The sequence below is a fragment of the Sphaeramia orbicularis genome, chromosome 7 (assembly GCF_902148855.1).
Source record: "Sphaeramia orbicularis chromosome 7, fSphaOr1.1, whole genome shotgun sequence".
Lineage (NCBI taxonomy): Eukaryota > Metazoa > Chordata > Actinopteri > Kurtiformes > Apogonidae > Sphaeramia > Sphaeramia orbicularis.
This window is the reverse complement of record NC_043963.1, coordinates 11,833,518-11,854,794: the sequence shown is the minus strand read 5'-3', so window position 1 is coordinate 11,854,794 and position 21,277 is coordinate 11,833,518. Positions and strand designations below refer to the sequence as shown.

General features: G+C 37.8%; 1 protein-coding gene across 3 annotated transcripts in view; it reads right to left on the bottom strand.

Moving 5' to 3' along the window:
- ccdc30 (coiled-coil domain containing 30) overlaps positions 1 to 19,464 on the bottom strand; it is a 28,886-nt gene extending 9,422 nt beyond the window's left edge. The window contains exons 1-19 of one of the 3 annotated variants that reach the window (XM_030139565.1): positions 19,376 to 19,436; positions 18,831 to 18,984; positions 18,382 to 18,615; positions 16,062 to 16,238; positions 14,423 to 14,543; positions 11,212 to 11,402; positions 10,236 to 10,322; positions 10,030 to 10,104; positions 9,404 to 9,560; positions 8,415 to 8,486; positions 7,143 to 7,258; positions 6,932 to 7,056; positions 6,658 to 6,850; positions 6,387 to 6,485; positions 5,031 to 5,159; positions 3,902 to 4,039; positions 2,697 to 2,875; positions 2,278 to 2,545; positions 1,291 to 1,413 (exon numbers count right to left, since the gene is read on the bottom strand). In XM_030139565.1, coding sequence (XP_029995425.1) covers positions 1,291 to 1,413; positions 2,278 to 2,545; positions 2,697 to 2,875; positions 3,902 to 4,039; positions 5,031 to 5,159; positions 6,387 to 6,485; positions 6,658 to 6,850; positions 6,932 to 7,056; positions 7,143 to 7,258; positions 8,415 to 8,486; positions 9,404 to 9,560; positions 10,030 to 10,104; positions 10,236 to 10,322; positions 11,212 to 11,402; positions 14,423 to 14,543; positions 16,062 to 16,238; positions 18,382 to 18,396 — 2,265 coding nt within the window. In that variant the 5' untranslated portion in view covers positions 18,397 to 18,615; positions 18,831 to 18,984; positions 19,376 to 19,436. Of the gene's footprint in view, positions 1 to 1,290; positions 1,414 to 2,277; positions 2,546 to 2,696; positions 2,876 to 3,901; positions 4,040 to 5,030; positions 5,160 to 6,386; positions 6,486 to 6,657; positions 6,851 to 6,931; positions 7,057 to 7,142; positions 7,259 to 8,414; positions 8,487 to 9,403; positions 9,561 to 10,029; positions 10,105 to 10,235; positions 10,323 to 11,211; positions 11,403 to 14,422; positions 14,544 to 16,061; positions 16,239 to 18,381; positions 18,616 to 18,830; positions 18,985 to 19,375 lie in introns of all 3 variants that reach the window. The other 2 variants (XM_030139566.1, XM_030139567.1) reach the window with 2 other exon arrangements.
- Between the last annotated feature and the right edge of the window lie 1,813 nt (positions 19,465 to 21,277).

The window sequence follows — 21,277 nt, the reverse complement described above, 5'->3', positions numbered from 1 at the left end:
CTGTGACATTTTTGTTTTACAGATTGTTTTTTTTTTGTGTAAGTGACAGTGGGGATGGGGAGTTTGTATTTGTGTGAGGTGGAGTTTTTATGTATTTATTTTTTACTTTTAAGTTTGTTGATGCGTGTTTCTGCATATAATTGTTTAAACCTCATTCATTGAAACTCATTGAATCAAAGAGTGAGATGGTCCAGTCGCCTGATTGGTGAGTCCCAGTCTTGTCCCGCCTCCCTGTACACTAAACAGGTACAGAGGATGGCTTCATCAATTCTTAACAATGACTCCCATCCTTTACGAGGTGAATTTCAGCTCCTTTCCTCTGGACGGAGGTTCTTAGTCCCAAGGTGCTGGACACAGCGTTATAAAAACAGCTTTGTTCCTGTCGCCGTCACTGAGCTCAATAAGAAATAGTGACATTGCACTTTACTAACTTATTTTAGTTATTTATCCCATTTCTTTGCTCAATTTATTATCACTGTGACTTCAAATTTTTAAATTTTATGGTCTTATGCTGGGGTTTTTTATCCCGGATTGTTCTCATCTTTTCTGGTTTTTATTGTGTTTTATTGCATCTTGTTTTTATTTATTTGATCTTATTTATTTATTTTATTCTTTAACTTATCCATGGTGCTATACTGATGAATGGTGGAACACTGAGCACTTTTTGTCTTTTTGTCCTGTCTTTTTGTCCTGTCTGTAAGCGTGATCAAGTACCTGTCTTACATGTTCAATGTATGTACTGTTGTAATACCAAAGCAATCAACTAGACTGCAAAACAAATCTACCCACAGGTACAAATAAAGTAACCTTGACCTTGACCTTGATTGTGTATCATGTCTGTGTTTTGTATTGTTTGGACTTTGTATGGCTGCTACCTTGGCCAGGTCTCCCTTGCAAAAGAGATTTCTAATCTCAATGGGATTTCTTGGTTAAATAAAGGTAAAATAGAAATAAATAAACTTCAATAAACATATTAAACGCCTAAAAATCACCCATAAATAGGAGCTTACGTCTGGTGCAGTTCCTCATTTTTGTCAAATTCAGTTGCTGGCTTAAATCTTTGGTGATAATCATCAGCCTTTATTATCAATTAATGAAAGAGGAAATACATGCTCATTACAAAAAATGCTACAGGCTCAGCTACATAAAAGGGCTTTTTATTACTGCAGCTTCATTAATGCAAAAAAGCCTATTAAGCATAGAAGATAAGATGCGGCTGCTGCTGCTCCTGCTGCCGCTGACTGTCAGAAACACTATGGCTGTTCTGAGTGTGTAATGGATGTACTTCACCTTGATGTGAGCCTGGGCTTCGTTGACCTGGACTTGCAGAGCCAGCTGGTGCTGAGAGGCCACGTGACGCTGCTCCTCTAATATGGACTGCAGATGATCCACTTCCTGCTTCATGCTTAAAACCTGAGAATATTAACACACATAGGAATAAAAGGACATGCGCTTCAAAGAAATACAGCACATATACACACTGTTGATAGATAAAGTGCAACTGGGACTCAGTATGTAATCATCATAGCTGGTCAGAGGTGATTACTGATGTGTATCAGTAAGAATAAAAAGAAGAATGTGTCTGAAAACATTATTCCAACTTTATGTCAAATATGGGAAGTTTTGCTCTTTTTGCTTTGAATTTCTATTTTTCCATTTCTTAAATCATAATGGTTCTTGTATAAAATTGGGTTATTATTGACAAATCCCCGCTTTTAAATGAGAATAATAATAAATACACTATAGCCAAACCAAGTGCTTTATAAATATATTTGTTGTTTTTAACATATTTTCAGACAAAGAAATGAAAGGAACAGAAGTAGAAAAACTGTAAAATAAATAAATAAAAAGTCAGATCTCTTTTGAAAAATCACAAAATGAAAGTGATTTCTTATTTTCCTCATCAGCTGTTAGATAAAACGTTAACAGATTACTAAATTTTCCTAATAACATAACGAAACATTACATAACATAGCACAACTTCACATCATGTTGTTATAGTCCTCTCCTCTCTGCTCTTACCAACTTCATGGTATTAAAAGAAACGTCAGCCAGCTTTTTTTCCCTTATTAATAAGAACAAAGATGAATAAAAGCTATGCAAGTCTGTGTCCTGTGTAAACCCAGAAACATCTGCACTTTAACCCTGGACAATAATCTTGAAGGACATTCTCTCTCTGTGCTACCATAACTGTTGTAATATCTAAACATCTAACATGATCATCATGGAAGGTGATTATGACACAATCCAAACCAACAGACTCTAAAGTCCATCTACCTGATCCAAGCCTACATCGCTGGTCTCCTTCACTGGACTACGCCTCGCCTCCGTTTGACCCGTGTGCCGTTCGTGCTTCTGGCTGTTAGAAAGTGCTTCCTTTGCAGATTCGAGCTGCTCTTTCTGCAGTTTGAGTTGCTCCCTGATGTGCTGCACCTCCAGCTCCAGTCTCTCCCTCTCCCCTTCGGCGACCAGCTTCTCCTGGACGGTGGAGCTCAGCTTGGCCTGGAGCTCGGCCGTCTGACGCCGCTCAGAAACCATCTCATCCCTGGAAAGTATCACAGGAAGAGAAAATGAGCGTGTAGAAGTATCATCTCCACCAACGCCACACATTCTCTCTATTAAAACTGGCCTGTTTCAAAGCACATAACAAAATACTTTCCAATGCCAAAAACGTTTTCCTTTTGAAGCCCACTGACCTCAGAGTGTCATGCGCTGTCTGTAGGCTACCGAGCTCAGCGGTCAGTCGGTCAGTCTGCTCCTGAAGCTGGTCGACCTGACGGTGGTTTTCCCTCAGGCCTTCCTTTGTTCGGTCATTTTCTTTGTAGCGCTCCAGCTCCGCCTGTAGCCGGTTTTGGCCTCGCTCCATCTGAGCCACCTGAGGCAAACACAAACCCACTTCACTGATGCAAATATCAAAGACATAAAAAATTGGCAAGTCCTGTATGGAAACTGTCAGCTCCAGGTTTACAATGAGTCCAGGCTGTTGTCTGCGGTAATCAGAGTCAGAATATGAATAATTTTTGTTACATTTCTTCCATTCAAGGATAACACAAAGCAACAGAAGAGAAATTATCAATACAACAAAAAGAAAGAAAAAATACACATCTGTATAAATGCATGTGTATAAAACTCTAAATATACAAATACATAAATTAAAAATGGTATATAATATATCAAATATACAAATTAAAACACTCTAGTAAATACAATTAAAACAGCAATTTGTACTTCGGCATTCAAATGGAAAGTTCCAGAAGGCGTAGGGGCCTTTTTAAAATATTTTTTAGGCCTTGTGAACATTTGATATTTTACCAACTTATCAATCCATGCCTCATGCATTATTGGTATGGCATGCTAATACTGATATTTGAAAGCTCACTGGCAGAGACTGGGCATTATTTGTTTTTGTCTATCTATCTATCTATCTATCTATCTATCTATCTATCTATCTATCTATCTATCTATCTATCTATCTATCTATCTATCTATCATTTTATTTAGTACTGCTCTTCCTTTTTCTTAATGTGCTAAGATGTTGTCATGCGTCATTTCATACAACTTGTCTGTAACAACTGAACACCTGTGCAGCACTATGTCCTGAAAAAAAAAAAAAAAAAACAGCAATTTGTACAATATGTACTAGACAATATATCAGGGGTGGCCAACCCTGGTCCTGGAGAGCCACTATCCTGCATGTTTTAGATGTTTCCCTCTTCCAGCACACCTGACGGTCGTTATCAGGCTTCTGCAGAGCTTGATGATAGGCTTATCATTTGAATCAGGTGTGTTGGAAGAGGGATACATCTTAAACATGCAGGATAGTGGCTCTCCAGGACCAGGGCTGGCCACTCCTGCAATATATTATCAATATGATAATCATGGGGATGTGAGATCTACAAACCTTTTCCTCCAGAACTGCTTTTTCTCCCTTGACCTGGGTAAGGCTCTTGATAAGCGTTTTCCCCTGTTGGCACTCAGTCTGAAGGCTGTTGACCTCCATTCTCAGTTTCTTCAGCTCTCGCTCACCGATCTGTAGAGCCTTACAGACACAAATACAGATGAACTTTAGTTTATTAGGCTTATTCTAAATAGCTCAATAAAATAAAAAAATAAAGAATGAATGAATCACTCGTACATACAGAGATGGAATTATAAAAACATCCCATTTATACTGAAAATACACGACAATGTTTTCATATTTATATCCAGGTTGGAGTTACTCTCTCAGATATTTATCTATAAAATGACCTATTTTGTATTTTGATTCAGGGCTAAACTGTGACTCTCACTTCATATCATTTTTGTGGCTGCCTGCGAACCAGTACAAACCTTAAAATAACAGCTTCCACAGGAAATCTGGTTTGCATGGCGTTTGTGCAGTATTTCGGTCAGAATGTTTTCCATTTTTAATTGTAACTAATTTATGTTGCACATGGTGTTCTGTCATATTAATTACCAACTGATTAGACGATTAAGCTTCTTCCTCACAGCAGTTACTTTAATGAACAGTTAACAATCCCCCTTGATATCCACAATAAAAAAGAAAAGAATTGTACTATAACTCTGTAAAAGTTCATACTGTGTCGTTATGTACAGTATATATAGAGTTTACATGTATATACAGTTTGTTTTTTTTCCTTATTTTCCTTTTCTTACCTTTTTTATTATATATTGTATTTCTAATTTAATAGAGATAACATGTTAAGGTAAAGAATTTTGTGCAAGAGTCTAAGCACTTGGCAAATGAAGTTCTCATTAGAAAAGAGTTGAAGTAATGACAAAAGAGCACAAGATTGACAAATGTAACTACATTATCTAGCAGTTGTAGAGCTGTTGGTTCCAGATTCTACTGATAACACTTTCCTATTATAATAAACTTCATCCAGACACTTGTGGAGCTGCACCGTAACAGTAACAGGAACATACAGCTTATGCATACATGAACTACCACTTTGCACACCACTGCAGATTCTGTCTATCAGAGGTGTTATTTTCATCTCCACATCCAGATGAAACGGTGACGTCTCTACCTCCTTGTCCTTTTTGAGTGCGGCCTGAGCGGCGCTGAGGTCGACCTCCAGCTGCTTCCTCCAGTCTTTCTCCTCAGTCAGACGAGCCTCGAGTAGAGCCAGTCTCTCCTGGCTGCTGTCTCTCAGATGCTTTATAACCACGCGAAAAGGGACAAAAAAAAAAAGCATTCAGTTCAATTCACTTCAATTACATTTTATAATTGTTATCGTATAAAAAAAAACAACAAGACAGATGTTCGAGCATCTTTCAGGCAGACATAGTAATACAAAAGCAAAATTCAACTGCAACACCAAAGTGCAAAAAAAACTAGCATCAAACACAGGACAATGAATGCAATAGTGCAACAGTTCTCATTATTTATTTTGGTACATGATGATGACCTGTTTGATGTATTTTTCCACAAAAATTTCAAGTACCCCCTGGGCTTCTTCCAAGTACCCCTGGGGGTACCCCACTTCGGGAACCCCCGTTAGAGGTAAATAGACTTTTACTGTCATTGAAATATACACCTGAGTTTGACCTGACCTGAGTTTTTATATTTCTGTGAACTTAAGAAAATAGACACAGGGCTGATGTGACCCAGAGACTGTTCATATCAGGATGGGTTTGTGTGAGCGTGTGGGGATTATTGTTTAAGGGAGTTCAACAATCTGATAGTATTGAAGATGAAACTACACCAGAACCTGGCTTTTCTGCCCTTGAGGCTGAAGAACGTTCTGCCCACGTTAGTGTATTGGACAACCGCCATTATTACCTCTGCTAAGGAGGTTATGTTTTCATCAGGGTTTGTCTGTTTGTTTGTTTGTCTGTTAGCAAGATAACTCAAAAAGTTACGGACAGATTTTCAGGAAATTTTCAGGAAATGTTGGTACTGGCGCAAGGAACAAATGATTAAATTTTGGTGGTGATTGGGGGGGGGGGGCGCTGATCTGCCTTGGTGGAGGTCTGAGTGCTTTTCTAGTTGTAAATAGGTTTGATTTATATCTTTCTATATTCTACTATAGTTTATCTTCTATACCACGTTATGTATTCTTATTCTATTTTACCACCTTTTTTTTAAATTGCATGGCATTTCAAGAGCAAGGTGAGAGAAAAACAGTATCTCAGTTCTCTGTAAGTCCTGTATATCTAGTGAATTGAAAATAAAAAAGTCTTGAATCTTGAATCAAAACAGACAACGGGTGAAGGGGTTATGAATTTTAATGTATGCATTTATCGATACATTTGTACATTGACTCATGTAGGGACAGGCCCTGGAAATTAGCTTATGTAACGCTAATCTAAATGCTTTGGTGTGTGGCTTCAGTATATGTTTCACACTTCTCTACATAAATAATATGAAGCTTAATTCTCACCAGCTGTAAGTAGGACTCAGTGGCTTTGACCTCCTCTCCATTCTTCACAACTTTTTCCTGTCCGTCCTGCTTCCTCAGCTCAGCTTCAAGGCTTTTCATCTACGTGAACAGTTCACATCATTAATGAGCCCCTAATTTCCAAGTCTGACACTTACTTTAGGCAAGAACTGGCATCCATTCATGTCACAGCAGCACGTTACTGTCAGAAACGTTCCTAATCCTTCATTTTTTTTAAGGCCAAATGAAAGATTATTTTTGGGCTCTTCATTACCCTCCGGTGCAGTCCTTCCAGTTCTCCTTCATGGCGTTGTCTCTCCTCCTTGCTGGCGTTTTGAGCCTCCCCCACCAGCGCCTCCAGCTCCTCATTCCTCTCCTCCAGCTCCTCCTTTTCCTTGCGTTGTCTCTGGAGTTGCCGCTGCAGCTCCCTCACCTGTACGAGCCCATCCTCCAGTGCTGCCTGACACCTGAGGAAGACGGTCAGCATCAGCGTGTGGAATAATTAATGCTTATTTATGAAACTGGCGGTTCTGTATTCGTTTAGTTACCGTTTGTGAAGATGTTCCTGTTCTGGGGACGACAGGTTGGATGAATTATTTTGTGCTTCGTTGCTAATGCCCTTGTCCTGTCGATCCTCTTTGGCTGACACATCGTGGTCACTGTTTTTTGCCAGCTGGACAAACACAACACCAAACGCTGCCAGGCTGCAACAACCATTCTGATAGTATTTCCATGAATGCTGTAAAATAAAATACCAACCCGTTCCAGTAGATTTTTCTTGTCAAACTCTAAAGTACGCACTCTCTCCCTCAGGGCTCTGTTTTCACCATCCAGTCTGTCATTTTGCTCTTTGGCTTTATGCAGCTTCATCATGTCTGAGATGAGAGACAATTATAATTAGATATACCACCAGGAAAACAGGTGCATCAGCTACACTCTGCATTTTTCCCCTGCCTTATGCCTTTTGCTGCATTTTATGTATACACTGTATGCACTGAAGTAATAGTCAAGATAACGCCTATAGTTCACAGTAGGAACTAGTGCCAAGAGAGGTAGATTTTTTAGAAAACATGAATTTTAAAGGAGTGATATTTTGCTTTTTTAAATGGAATTATGCATTTTAAAACATTTCCCTGTGGTCTACATAAACTGCAAATGCTCTGCTTGCGTCTGAATTCTTCATTAATTCAACTCCACAGGTCCATCTTCAACCCTATTTCTGAGTAATGACACCAGAAAGGTCGTCCTGAGCGCTGGTGCTTTAAATGCAAAATGACCCCACCCCTTCCAGGTTGTTGACCGTGCGCTCTGTCTCATTCAGCCACCCGTTTGTTAATACAACCAACATTTTAGGTATTTGGCTCGAAGTTTGGACATATTTTCAGTATGGACTACAACCACTGCTGCTGATAAACAATTATGCCGTACCCAGAGAAATGTTCGTCGGAAGTCTTGACCTTATATGTACACGTGTCGTGACGTAACTAGTTATAAAATGCAACAAATTAAGCAGGAATTAAAACAGGTTGTAGAAATCCACTCGATTTTTGCGCAAATGAATATAAAGATAGCTTTGCAGCACCTGGAGGGTTCAAATTCAAACTGTATGAACTATTAGGGTCCAAATACACAAGCAAATGAACCGAAGACTAATAAAAGTGAGTTTAGCAAAATATGACCCCTTTAAATTTTATGAATACTATGACAAAATGCACAAAATAAAGGCCAAAATTAAATATCTAGATGAAGACTCAGTCAAACCAAATCAAGCCAGCAATCAGGAACACACACACAAAAACAAAATACACATATATATATATATATATATATATATATATATATAATACATAGACAATCACGCAAATCAATCAATGACTCAATATCCACTAAACATTAGTCAATTCTTCTGTCAAGTCAGAAAATTCATCTGCTAATGTGAATGAATTTTCCCAAGTTTAGAAGAAAAAAAACAACAAAAAACTCAGGGAGGCCGTTACCAGTTTTTACTCTCACACACTGGTCTTGTCTCACCACTAAGTTTGAGTTTGTCCACTTCTTTTTTCAGATTTTCTACTTCTTGGACTGTCCCCTCAAGCTCAAATCCTGAGATCATAAACACAATTTTAATTATTTTAGCTAAAAAAGAAAAATGTCCCGAGTCATTCAAACCTTTCATAATATTCTTCAGCAGTTGTCAGTGGGGAAAAGCAGCGGAGCTACAGCAGGTGTGTCAAACACACGGTCCATAGGCCAAAACTGGCCCACTAAAGGGTCCAATCTGGCCCATGGGACAAATCTGTGATATGCAAAAATTACATTGAAGATATTAACAGTGGTGTCAAAATTATTTTAGCTCAGGTTCCACATACGAAATTTAATCTCAAGTGGGTCAGACCAGTAAAATACCATCATAAAAACCTATAAACAATGACAAACTCTTTTTTTTTTCTTGTTTTAGTGTTTAAAAAAATCTAATTACATGGAAATATTTACATTCACAAACTATTCTTTCATAAGAAATGCAAATAACCTGAACAAATATGAACAACATGAAATGTCTTAAGAGAAGTGCAATTTTATGAATACTGTGGCTGTTACTAAATGTTTTGTGTATTTGTAGATCCACTGTGATCTGCAAGTTGTAATGCACATGTGTAAATGATCAGCTGAGGCATAATATTATTAAAACTGCACTTATTTTTCTTTAGAAATTACAGGTTGTTCTTGGTTGTTCATGTTATTTTGATTTTTTTTTAAAGGATAGTTTGTAGGTGTAAACATTTTCCTTAATGTAATTTTACTTTTTTCACTCCAAAACATGGAGAAAAGTTTGCAGTTGACATCATTTATAGATTATTATGTTATTGTTTTACTGGTCTGGCCCATTTCAGATCATATTGAGCTGTATGTGGCCCCTGAACTAAAATGAGTTTGACACCCCTGAGCTACAGGATATTCAGTGGCACCACAAATGTAAGTCCATAAAGCCTTTAGGAACATCACAGGTTGTTGTAGCATACCACAGGGGTCCAGGTTGTTGTTTTTGGCAGCATCCAGCTCATTGGTGAGTCTACGGATGTCCTGATGAGCCAAGGCCAGCCTCCTCGATGCCTCCTCCAGGTCCCGCGCCAGACGCTGACGCTCAATTCGTTCTTGGGAAATTTCCTCACTGTGGGCCTGAAGGAAGACGATAAATAAATAAAAATGTCTGACTGGGAGCTGTACAGCAGGAGACAAAACGGTTGATAAAGAGACTGGAGATGAAAGCAGCCGGACATGCTGCTGTTGTCAGAAACATGCATTTTGAGATTTACCATCGCTGCAGGCCCAGAAAGACGGGAGGGCAATCTGTTACCCTCATAAATAACATTAATATCAACCTGCGAAGGGAGACAAAAAGTAGACATGCTGCTGCTTGTGGCATGCTTCTTCTTCCACCCATCCACGCTTTGTGAGCTCATTATTTGTTAGATTGCACTCAAAATGCGTTAGTGAGACAAAGTAGTACACGTCATGCGAATACCGATGCACATGGTCAGTGCTGGGTCTAGTTTTTATAGTAGTTCTGCTTTGAAAGATGCCCTTATTCAGCTCTCCACAACACCGGTGTTAGTTAGTGGCGATGAACCATGAGACGGGAACCTACAGGAGTAATATTGTGTTTGCTCTGACCAGATCTGCGAAGCCCGAACAGTTTCTTCCATGAACTCTGAGTCGAACACTGCTGAAAAGAAACACCGCCGTGTGCAGAAAACTATTAAGCTGGAAACTTTAGCTTTTTTCTTTTCATCACATGAAAATTCTGTTAAGTTGTGCAGACTTTTACAGCAGTCGATGTGTGAATGACCTCACCTTGGTCATGTTATCCATCGTCTTCTGCATGTCCTCCTTCTGCTGCCATAGACTCTCCCCCACCGTCTGTCGTAAGTGCTCCATCTCCTCCAGTTTAAATGTCGAGAAAAAAAAACACCTAAACAACTTCATACAATCTCTACATTTGCCGTCTAATCCTTATCCATTGCATATGAATGCTTTCAGTAGCTTCAAGGAGTGATATTTTGCTTCTTTTTAAAAATGGAATTATGCATTTTAAAACATTTCCCTGAGGTCTACATAAACTGTAAATGCTCTGCTTGGGTCTGAATTCTTCATTAATTCAACTCCACAGGTCCATCTTCAACCCTATTTCTGAGTAATGACACCAGAAAGGTTGTTCTGAGCGCTGGCCCTTTAAATGCAAATGAGCCACCATGCGCTCTGTCCAATTCAGTCACTTGTGTTGTGTGAAATACAACTAACAACTGAACATTTTAGGTAATTGGCTCGAAGTTTGGACATATTTTCAGTTTTTACTACAACCACTGCTGCTGACAAACAGTTATGTCATATTCGGAGAAATGTCCGTCGGAAGTCTTGACCTTATATGTGCAAATGTTGTGACATAACTAGTTATAAAACATAACAAATTAAGCAGGAATTAAAACGGGTTGTAGAAATCCACTCGATTTTTGCCAAAATGAAAATAAAAATAGCTTTGCAGCACCTGGAGGGTTCAAATTCAAACCTTATGAACTACTAGGGTCCAAATACACAAATAAATGAACCAAAGACTAATAAAAGTGGGTTTAGCAAAATACGACCCCTTTAATATGGAATTTCAGCGGAGGCAGTAAATTTATTGAAGATGTGAGATGCGACAACCCTATAAATGTTCAAAATTAACTGCACAGATGGACACGCTATAGAAGACACTGTTAGAAAATGGGCATGTGTGTCTTTATTCCTGAGGCGCTTTAACAGGACTCTGATGTAGGTCATTGCGTTTTACCTGGAGGTGAACATCCCTTAAGTTCCCAGTGAGGCTCTCGGTTTCCAGCCTCCTCTCAGCCTCCTCCAGCCTTTCCAGCAGCGTCGCCCTTTCCACCAGCAAATACGCCACCAGTTCACTGGGGCTGCTCAGGCCGATCTCCCCGAGGTCCTTCTGGGCCAGCATCTCTGCCAGCTCCTTGCTCTCAGTCTCTGGAAGACAGGGTGGTATATGAACGGTGATTACTATAGACCAGAACAGAATAGAATAGAATAGAATAGAATAGAATAGAATAGAATAGAATAGAATAGAATAGAATAGCCTTTATTGTCACTGTATGTACAATGAAATTAGGAGTGCTACTCCAGTCAGCGCAACAATATTAATAAAAAAACAAGTGGGTCCAGACACAACAAACCCCGCGCCTCGCACGTGTTGTATCTTATTTTGGTCCCGATCCAGCTGATGTCATCATGTCTACACGTGTGCTGATGTCAACATATCAATTGCCTCTATGTATGTGCCAATTTTGAAGTATATTGAAACAAACTTGATGTTTTTTTTATAGATAAATGCACTTTATATTTTTATCTAAAAACCTCCAAGTGCTACAGGCAGGGTACAATAAATATGATTAAAAGGGAAGTCAGAGAATAAAAATAGAAAGTAAGTAAGGCAGAAAAAAAACAGTTTAAAAAAAGATAGTTAAAACAGGTGAACTATGCACAGATGTGGGGAAATCATGGATATGCTTTCCTGAATAAAAAGGTCTTCAGACATTTTTAAAATGTGTCCTCAGATGTGAAATTTCACCTACTATAAGTAAATGGGAGAAGAAAAAAGACTGAAACACAATCATGTATATACTGTATACAGATACTGTTAAAATGATCAGCTCATAATAATTAAGTAATCTGCTTACACTGCTCATTTTGTGTACTGTCCTATGTGCACTTTGAAGTCATTTTCTCTTAAGGAAAAATAACAGAATGAATTTGATAGAGGAGAGCACCATTGTTTGAAGCTTCAGTCATTAAGTGGTTCAATCATGCAGGGTCACTCAGCGGTATAATTGGGGAAAAGGCTAATGCTGTGTTCATCTCACATCCTTTGAACCTTCGCTACAAGCAGCTCAGTCAGAAAAACCATTCATTCATTCATTCATTATCTGAACCTGTTTTATCCTCACTAGGGTCACTGGAGCCTATCCCAGCTACTTATGGGCGAAGGCGGGGTACACCCTGGGCATGTCACCAGTTGATCGTAGGGCTGACTTATAGAGACAAACAACCAATCACTCTCACATTCACACCTATGGGCAATTTAGATTAACCGATTAACCTATCAGTGCATGTCTTTGGATGGTGGGAGGAAGCTGGAATACCCAGAAAAAAACCAAGCAAAGATTAATTCTGAAATGAGAATTTTCTGGGAATGCTCTAACAGACGCAATTGGACGGAGCTACAGCCAATCAGAAATGACATATGGGACATTGAGACAGGTGGTGAATTAAACTCATTAAATCTGGCTGTAAATATGAAAACCATATTTGCTCAGATTCCTATTGACAAAGAGGATTTTGAGTTTCAGTGACAATCTTGACTACAGATTTCACAATAAAATCATAAGAACATATTTTTGACCATTCGTAAGATCATAAGACAAGGATAAGCGGTGCATTTGTGGTCTGAAATATGCATAAGGACATAAGACTGAAGGCCATAAGTTACATATACAGGGGTTGGACAAAATAATGGAAACACCTAACATTGTGGCATCATAGAAGGTGTTTCCATTATTTTGTCCAACCCCTGTATGTTCAAGCACTTGTCAGGAGCTTATAGACAGAGCTATAATTCATCTCCAAAGGTACAACTGGTAGGATTTCCTGTTCATCTTGAAGAGTTACAGATAGCAACCTGTCAGTGTATCAAACCACATCGGACACGCCTCACAGTAGATAAATGCTTGTAACTGGATTGCATCAATCCAGTCTGAAACAAATCAGTATAATGGGAGCATTACCAGACTGATCTGCCAGACACCATATTCATTTGGTTCCGATGCCATGAAAAATCCACCCTACTTTTAATTCTGAGACAGAAATTGATGGAAATTTCTCATAGTGTCAATGTCATAGGTGTCAACGATTGACAATAAACACCTCTGCCAACAGTTCAAGGTGAATAAAACCTCATTATGCAGTCGTGGAAAAAATTATTAGACCATCAAAAGTCAACAAACACAACGGTTATGCAATCAAGCAGAAAAAGAATCAAGCAAGAAGCTGAGGTGTAATATTGTTAACATTGCACTTATTTTTCCTAAGAAATTTCAGGTTGTTCATGTTGTTCACACTTAAAGAATAGTTTGCAGATGTAAATATTTTCCTTAATGTCGTTTTACTTGTTTCACTCTAAAACAGAATAAAGTTTAGAGTTATCTTTCTTTTTTTATCGGTTATTAGGTTATTATGCTATATAGTCGCATAAAAAAATTATTAGACCATCAAAAGTCATCAAAAACAATGGTTATGCAATCAAGTACTAACTCCTGTGTGTATCATGTGACTAAAACAGACAGAAAAGAAAACATGGAATGCCTAAAAGCACTGTTTTTGTCAGTACAATGCCATAGATGTTGATGCAAGAACTGAAGTAGTTTTGGTTATTATCAAGAAAACACGGAAAATGGATAGATATCAGCTCTGAAATTAAACTCTTCTTAGCTATTTTTATTGTTATCGTTATATTTGTCCAAACAAATGTACCTTTAGTTTTACCAGGCATTAAAATGAACAAAAAATTAAAGGAAACAAGGGTGGTCTAATAATTTTTTCCATCACTGTATATACATATCCAAGACAAATGTGATTACCATATCAAGAAGGCGTCTACCAAAGAAAGACTAGCAACACATTCAGAATTAACCCCCAAAAAATCTACTTTAGTCTGATTTAAACAGTATGGACATGAGGAGAACTCTGATCTACCAATGTGTGACAGGCCCTGAAGAAGAGTTTAAGGAAACAGCTTACTTTATGCCAGGACAGTTGAGAAAGTGCTGCGCTACTTCTACAACTGACAGATTTGTTTGAAACATTCAAGGCCAAAAATAAGTGAAAGCGAAGGACGGCACTTTACAATGTTGAGGTTGAGAGCTTTTGCTAAATCAGTATCACAAAGCCAGAGGAGAGGTGGCCAACGTTGCGCTGCGCTGCGCTCAACTCACCCTGCTGCTGTCGGATGTGATGAAGCTCCAGTCGCAGCTGTTCATTGTCTCTCTCGTAGTCTGCAGTCAGACTCTCTCGCTCTTCGAGTAACCCGCGGATGTGTGCAACATAACTTTCAACCTGTCACACAAAAAAAGGCCAGAAACCCAGAGGTAATTCAGCTGTGAGTAACAAACAACACTATGCCACTGGTAGTTTTTTCTCTGTGTGTTGGGTAGATGTGTGTGTGTTGTGTAGCACATCGTCTTTTAACTGTAATGATTTTTTCTGGTGTGACTGGATTTATCATACAGTTACAAGAAACCAAACTCATTCATTCAGTTTCTGTAATCATTTCATCCTCTAGAACAGGGCTGTCCAATATACGGCCCAGGGACCAAAACCTGCCCACCAAAGGGTCCAATGCGGCCCGTGGGATAAATTTGCCGAGTGTGAGATGTTACCAGTCAAGGGTGTCGAACTTATTTCATTTCAGAGGCCACATACAGACCACGGTGATCTCAACTTAAATAACAGGGTTTCTGCAGGTATCAACAAATCTAATTTAATGTTTTTTAATGCTCTTTTTAATGCCACTTTAAACAAATTTAATGCCCATGTCCCACTGCAGGTACAGTTTATATATATATATATGGTTTTATGACAGTTTACCTTCGACAGGCTTTCATCAGGTTCTGAATTGTTCCTCCTCCAACCACTTCTTCTGAAACTTGCATTTTCCCATTTTTCTGACATTTGCTAATATTCCCTCCACTCTTTCCCCACAGCACGTTGCATTCCGAGCATCCGATGTTGTGACTTCGTGTATCGGCCATAAACAACAGCCAATTAAAGGGTTCTGCCTGTCAATCATCACACAATACTTCCAATCAAAATTATCAAATGTTTATAGAATCAAAATAAATGGTGAAAAACAATGCTTTTTTTCGATCAAGTGTATTTAATTTTTTTAATGGCTCTAGACATCTAATTTAATGCTTATTAATGCCATTTAAGGCCTTAATTTTCTCAAAATCTATTTAATGACTTTGAATGCTTTTTAATGACCCACAGAAACCCTGAATAATAGCATAAAAACCTAGAAATAATGACAACTCCAAATGTTCTCCTTGGTTTGATGTGAAAAAAGTTAAATTGCATTATGAAAGTATTTACATTCACAAACTATCCTTTCACAATAAAATGTGAATAATCTGAACAAATACGAGCCTGAAATATCTTAACAAAACTAAGTGCAATTTTAATAATATTCTGCCTGTAACTAAATGTTTTGTGCATTTGTAGATCCACTGTGATCAGTAAGTTGTGTTAATAATAAGCTAAGACATAATGTTGTTGAAATTGCATCTATTTTTCTTAAGAAATTTCAGGTCGTACATGGTTCTTCAGGTTATCCACATTTTCAAAATGTAATTTCATTTTTTTGCACTAAGACAAAGAGAAATAATATCTGGTTATATGTTAGTATGTCTATTATTTTACTGGTCCAGCCCGCTTGAGATCACTTTGGGCTGTATGTGACCCCTGAAGCAAACTACCCATCTATAATGTAATGAGTTCATAGGTGAAACTGTCCTGTTATGGACTTTTCATTTTACAAGTAAGGTCAAGAAGAGCTTAAATAATTCACCATCTCACCTCCTCCATCTCACTGGCCTGCTGCACGCGTATTGTCTGCAGCTCCTGGTTGGCTGACTGAAGCTTTGCCTCAGAGTCCAGCAGCTGTTGTAACAGATCATGGTGCTGTTCCCCTTTACTGGTCCCTGGAGGTAAGACCTCCCCCTGTGGCTGTGCAGAACTCTGGTCTGGACCCACCTGATGATCCAACAGAAGAGCAGAATGATTTGTGTGTGTGTATATGCTGTAACATAAAAGGAATTAAAGAATGAAACTGCAAAATGTAAGGTTTTGTGAAGGGAAATATCTGTTTTTGTTGCAATAAATCTCAAAAGATCTACAGTACATTAGAAACTTTGGACATTGCTCGTCAGAGAAAATGTATGTTCAGATCAAATTTACAAGGCTAAAAGATCAAATAACACATGGAGGGACATGACAATAGACATTTGCAAAATGGAGAAAATAACTGCATTGGTACATCATAGATGAGAGCTTTTTGCTTCATGTTGGAAAAAATGGGTTCAATACACGATAATCCAGAGGCCTGATTTTATTTTATATAAATTTTATGTTCTTTCTATTACTTTATTTCAATTGTTCCTTCCACTGACAGTTGAGAAAAGGATATATTAGAGATGTTATCTTGAGAAAATGAGCCTACAGTACACATGTAAATGTAAAAGAATGTAAAATGTGTATGTTAATATCTGAATGTGCCTCAGATGTACATGTCAATGGAAAATTATAAAAAGCAATAAATAAATAATTATAGAAAAAAAGATCGTATAATTACAGAATAAATGTACAGAGCAAACTATTAGATGGTCCATTAATGACCTGGAGGTTGTTTCCTTCTGTTATACCTGCACATTGATGTGATTACAGAGAGGAAGTGACCACAATGCAAGTTCATTTTGAATTGCTGCTTACTTATAAGTGTGTGTGTGGATTAAATATTGTTTATAGAGGACCCAATGGTAGAGATGAATAGTACAACCTGAGATTATATACTTCTACTACTATTTCTTCTTATTATTATTATTATAAGTAGTATCTATAGTTATAGCTACAGACTGCTGGTGTATGTTTTACACAATGGTTTCACACAACGAAAGCTGACATACAATTGGCAGAATGTTTTGTGTCTTCCAAATTAAGCATCAGTAAAACCGCTAAACCTCAAGTTTGTCAGAGTGGTTGAAAACCGACCCGTTTGCTTGGCACATGCGAGGCGGTTACAACAATGGAGCAGCATGCCAGCAGTAAACACCTGTTGCTGAATTCAATACTGTACGTTAATGCCTTGTAACATGAGCAGGCCCCCCATGAAGAAATTAGCCTACTCTGGGAGACAACATGCAACATATTGTTGCACGCTGGGTATCAGGTCTCAGGTGCATGTACTTACACATCACAGCAACTTGTCTAGGCTCTTGCTGTTGTTCTCTATGTCCAGAAATAGAGACTTTCAAGAAAACTTCTAATACTAATGACTGTTGGCTAGGACTGTAGGGGTTATTCAATTGAACAAATAGTTTGGAAAGAAAGCCCTTTGTTTTGCCACTTATTTAAACACTGAGGAAATGAAAGAGCAGACTTGCAGGTAAAGAGGTCAGTAAGGTCTGAGAGTATCTAAACAAGGTCACAAACGCTACAAACAAACATGAGGATAAATAATGCAGGAAAGGTCCATCAAAACTAGAAATTTGCTGTACCCCACCACCACCACCACCACCACCACCACCACACACACACACACACACACACACACACACACACACCCCATAGTCATATTAATTTAAATTGATTCATATAAACTTAAAACAGACAGTAACTGTTACAAATAAATTATTACAAATGTTAAGTTATTTAACTCATTGTTGTATTGTAACTGCCTCCGCCGCTACCACCACCACAATAATGCTAGCAAATTAGACTACTGGTATTATTATTTATATATTTTTGTATTATTACAACAATTATTATTTTCCCCCTCACTCCTCACTTTCATTCACACACCCTTCCTCCCCTTTTCCCTATTGCCCCTAACCAAGCTATATTGCTTAGTTGCTATTTAAATTTATGATCTTTTCATTGTAATATGATGATGTCGTTGTTTGTCAATACTCTGTCGTTGTTGTTGTTTTTGGTTTGTTTGATTGGTTTTCCCTTTGTTTATGTGTTGTTGTTGTTGTTTTTCTGTCCACGTTGTCCTGTTAACAATCCCTAATAAAAAAAGGGGGAAAAAAAAGAAGAAATTTGCTGTACCTCCTTAATAATACTGACTTTCGCTGTGTGCCATCTCTGTGTAAAACAAAGTAATACATAAAAATGTTACCTCTTCATGATCCATGGTCACACATTTGTTGGATGAAGCTGCATCTGTGAGTGACGAACTCCTTCCTCACTGCTGAAAGTTTTGATCCCATTAAAACACTTGAACCTGCATGGCACCTCACAGAGTGCACCTCTACAATAGTGCAAAGATCCTGAGAGTAGTTTCAGTAAATCCTCAATACTGGCATTGTTGTCGAAATCCATCCATGGCAACCTCTTCTGACCTGGAGCTCCCCTGTGAAAGGAGTAGAACAATGTGCTGTCAAGTTAGGACCTGCTTTCTGTCAGAATAGACTATCAGGCTTAACTGAGGCAGCCACACAATGCACAGGTGAGTTACTGCATGACATCACCTGAGGCTATGCAAAGCTCTAAGCTGATAAGCTATGATCTGCTACTTGGCTATCATGAAAAATTTAACACTAGCAGCTACAATAAAACGCTGATGACCTCTTCTTTTCCCTGCATTTAGGGAGACTACACGTAGGCATCAACGACATGTGGCGTGGACGGGCTGTGCTACTTTAGTCCAAACAGCTGACAACTTTTCTCTTACGCAGGACAACACATTTAATTTTCCAGCTGTCCAGTCCCACCAAAATGTCTGAAGAGGAGGAGCAAATGAGGGTTTTGGAGGACAACAGCCACTGGCATTCCTTTTCACGCAAGGGTTCAGACTACACAGCTGTGTCTAGCAAAGATAATTACACATTTGCAGACTACACAGTGCTACAATGAGCTAATAAACTACTCAAAGGGGCAGCTGTTGTACCCCGAAGTGCTAGATAGTAAAGTTAGTTGTAAAGTTATCCCTCACATCCAGCTAACGCTAGCTTGCTAACGGTATCATTAGCCATAGCTTTGTCCAGTCTCCGTTAGCATCATTTGGTGACCGCCGTAATGTTTTAGTTGATATAATTTAGAATGACTGCTTCAAAGCTTTAATGCTAAGTTAGCAGTGGCAAGAGTCGTGTCAAAGTTAAAGATTTACGCACCTTACTGGAGGTAGGAGCAACAGAAAAGCTAAGTGTAGAGAACAGGCGTGGCGGAGGGACTTGGCTTCTACGAGCACCTAGGCAACGGACCGGTCCATTCATGAGAGGCGGGAGGGGGGGACACGGCCAGAGAAGCAGCTGAAATAAACTGCTTTAATCCAGCATCTGTCAAGAAATAATAATGCTATTTCAACAGTTTTACGAAAGATTTTACCTCACAAATTTTCTGATAAAAACCTTGAGAGATAACCTAAAAACTCGACCTCTCAAAAACTAGTTCCCCCGTTGCATCAAACTCATAATGGGAATCCATAAACGTAACCTACATCCGTTTGTTTTCATGCTGTGTGGCCTACATGTTTTCTGTGGAATTTGTGCTTAATTTACTGGAGATGATGGTATTTTCTAAATATCAGGTCAGCTTTTCACACAAACATTAGATGGCGCCAGAGTCGTTCTTGTGGGATTCGTATCATGAGAGCAGTTCAACCTCATTACCAGCAGACTTTGAATTTAAGCAAATGAGTATTTTAACTGGAGTACAAGCAGCAGAATTACCTTTGTTCAAATGGAAACATTAGTTAAAGCCATAAAATATGACATCTACTGCAATTACCCAGTCAGCCTATCTATCTATCTATCTATCTATCTATCTATCTATCTATCTATCTATCTATCTATCTATCTATCTATCTATCTATCTATCTATCTATCTATCTATCTATCTATCTATCTAATACCCTTTTCTCTTTTTCACTTCTGAAGGCAAACACGTCTGTTTTTCTATATCCTTATCCTTATTTTTATTTTTGATATCTGCTTCTTTTAACTATTTGCACCAACAGAACCAAGACAAATTCCTTGTAATGTAAAAATTACTTGGCAATAAATCTGATTCTATCTATCTATCTATCTATCTATCTATCTATCTATCTATCTATCTATCTATCTATCTATCTATCTATCTATCTATCTATCTATCTATCTATCTATCTATTTCATTTCATTTGTTTGTTTGTTTCGAGCATTTACAGAATACATGCAAATTCAAAATTCAAAAAAAAAAAAAAATCATCTATACTCGAAAAACTTATTTAATCCCACCCCTATTCTCATTATCAAATAACTTAACATAATAACATTTTAAATCCTCACTCCTGTCCTTTGACTTCTATCTATCTATCTATCTATCTATCTATCTATCTATCTATCTATCTATCTATCTATCTATCTATCTATCTATCTATCTATCTATCTATCTAATTACATTACATTGCTCAAATGCTTAATTAAAATAAATTAATAAATATGAATTCTTTTTGTTAGATCATCTGTAAGGTAGCAGTCCCAAGTTTCTTTTTGAGGATGAAAAAAAAAAAAAAATACATATGTTATTTTAAGTTTTATGAATTTTAATTTTAAGGCCTTCAAGCCCTGCGGTTCAAGTGAGTACTTTTACTATCTATTTCATTTCATTTCATTTCATTTGTTTGTTTATTTCAAGCATTTACAGAATACATGCAAATTCAAAATTCCCAAAAAAATCATTAATCTATACTCGAAAAACTTACTTAATCCCACCCCCATTCTCATCATCAAATAACTTAACATAACATTTTAAATCCTCACTCCTGTCCTTTGACTTCTATCTATCTATCTATCTATCTATCTATCTATCTATCTATCTATCTATCTATCTATCTATCTATCTATCTATCTATCTATCTATCTATCTATCTATCTATCTATCTATCTATCTATCTATCTATCTAATTTACCTGGCTAATAAATGTAACTTGCTGTTACGTTAAATTGCTCAAATGCTTAATTTAAATAAATAAATAAATAAATAAGACTTCTTTTTGTTAGATCATGTATAAGGCTGCAGTTCCAAGTTTCTTT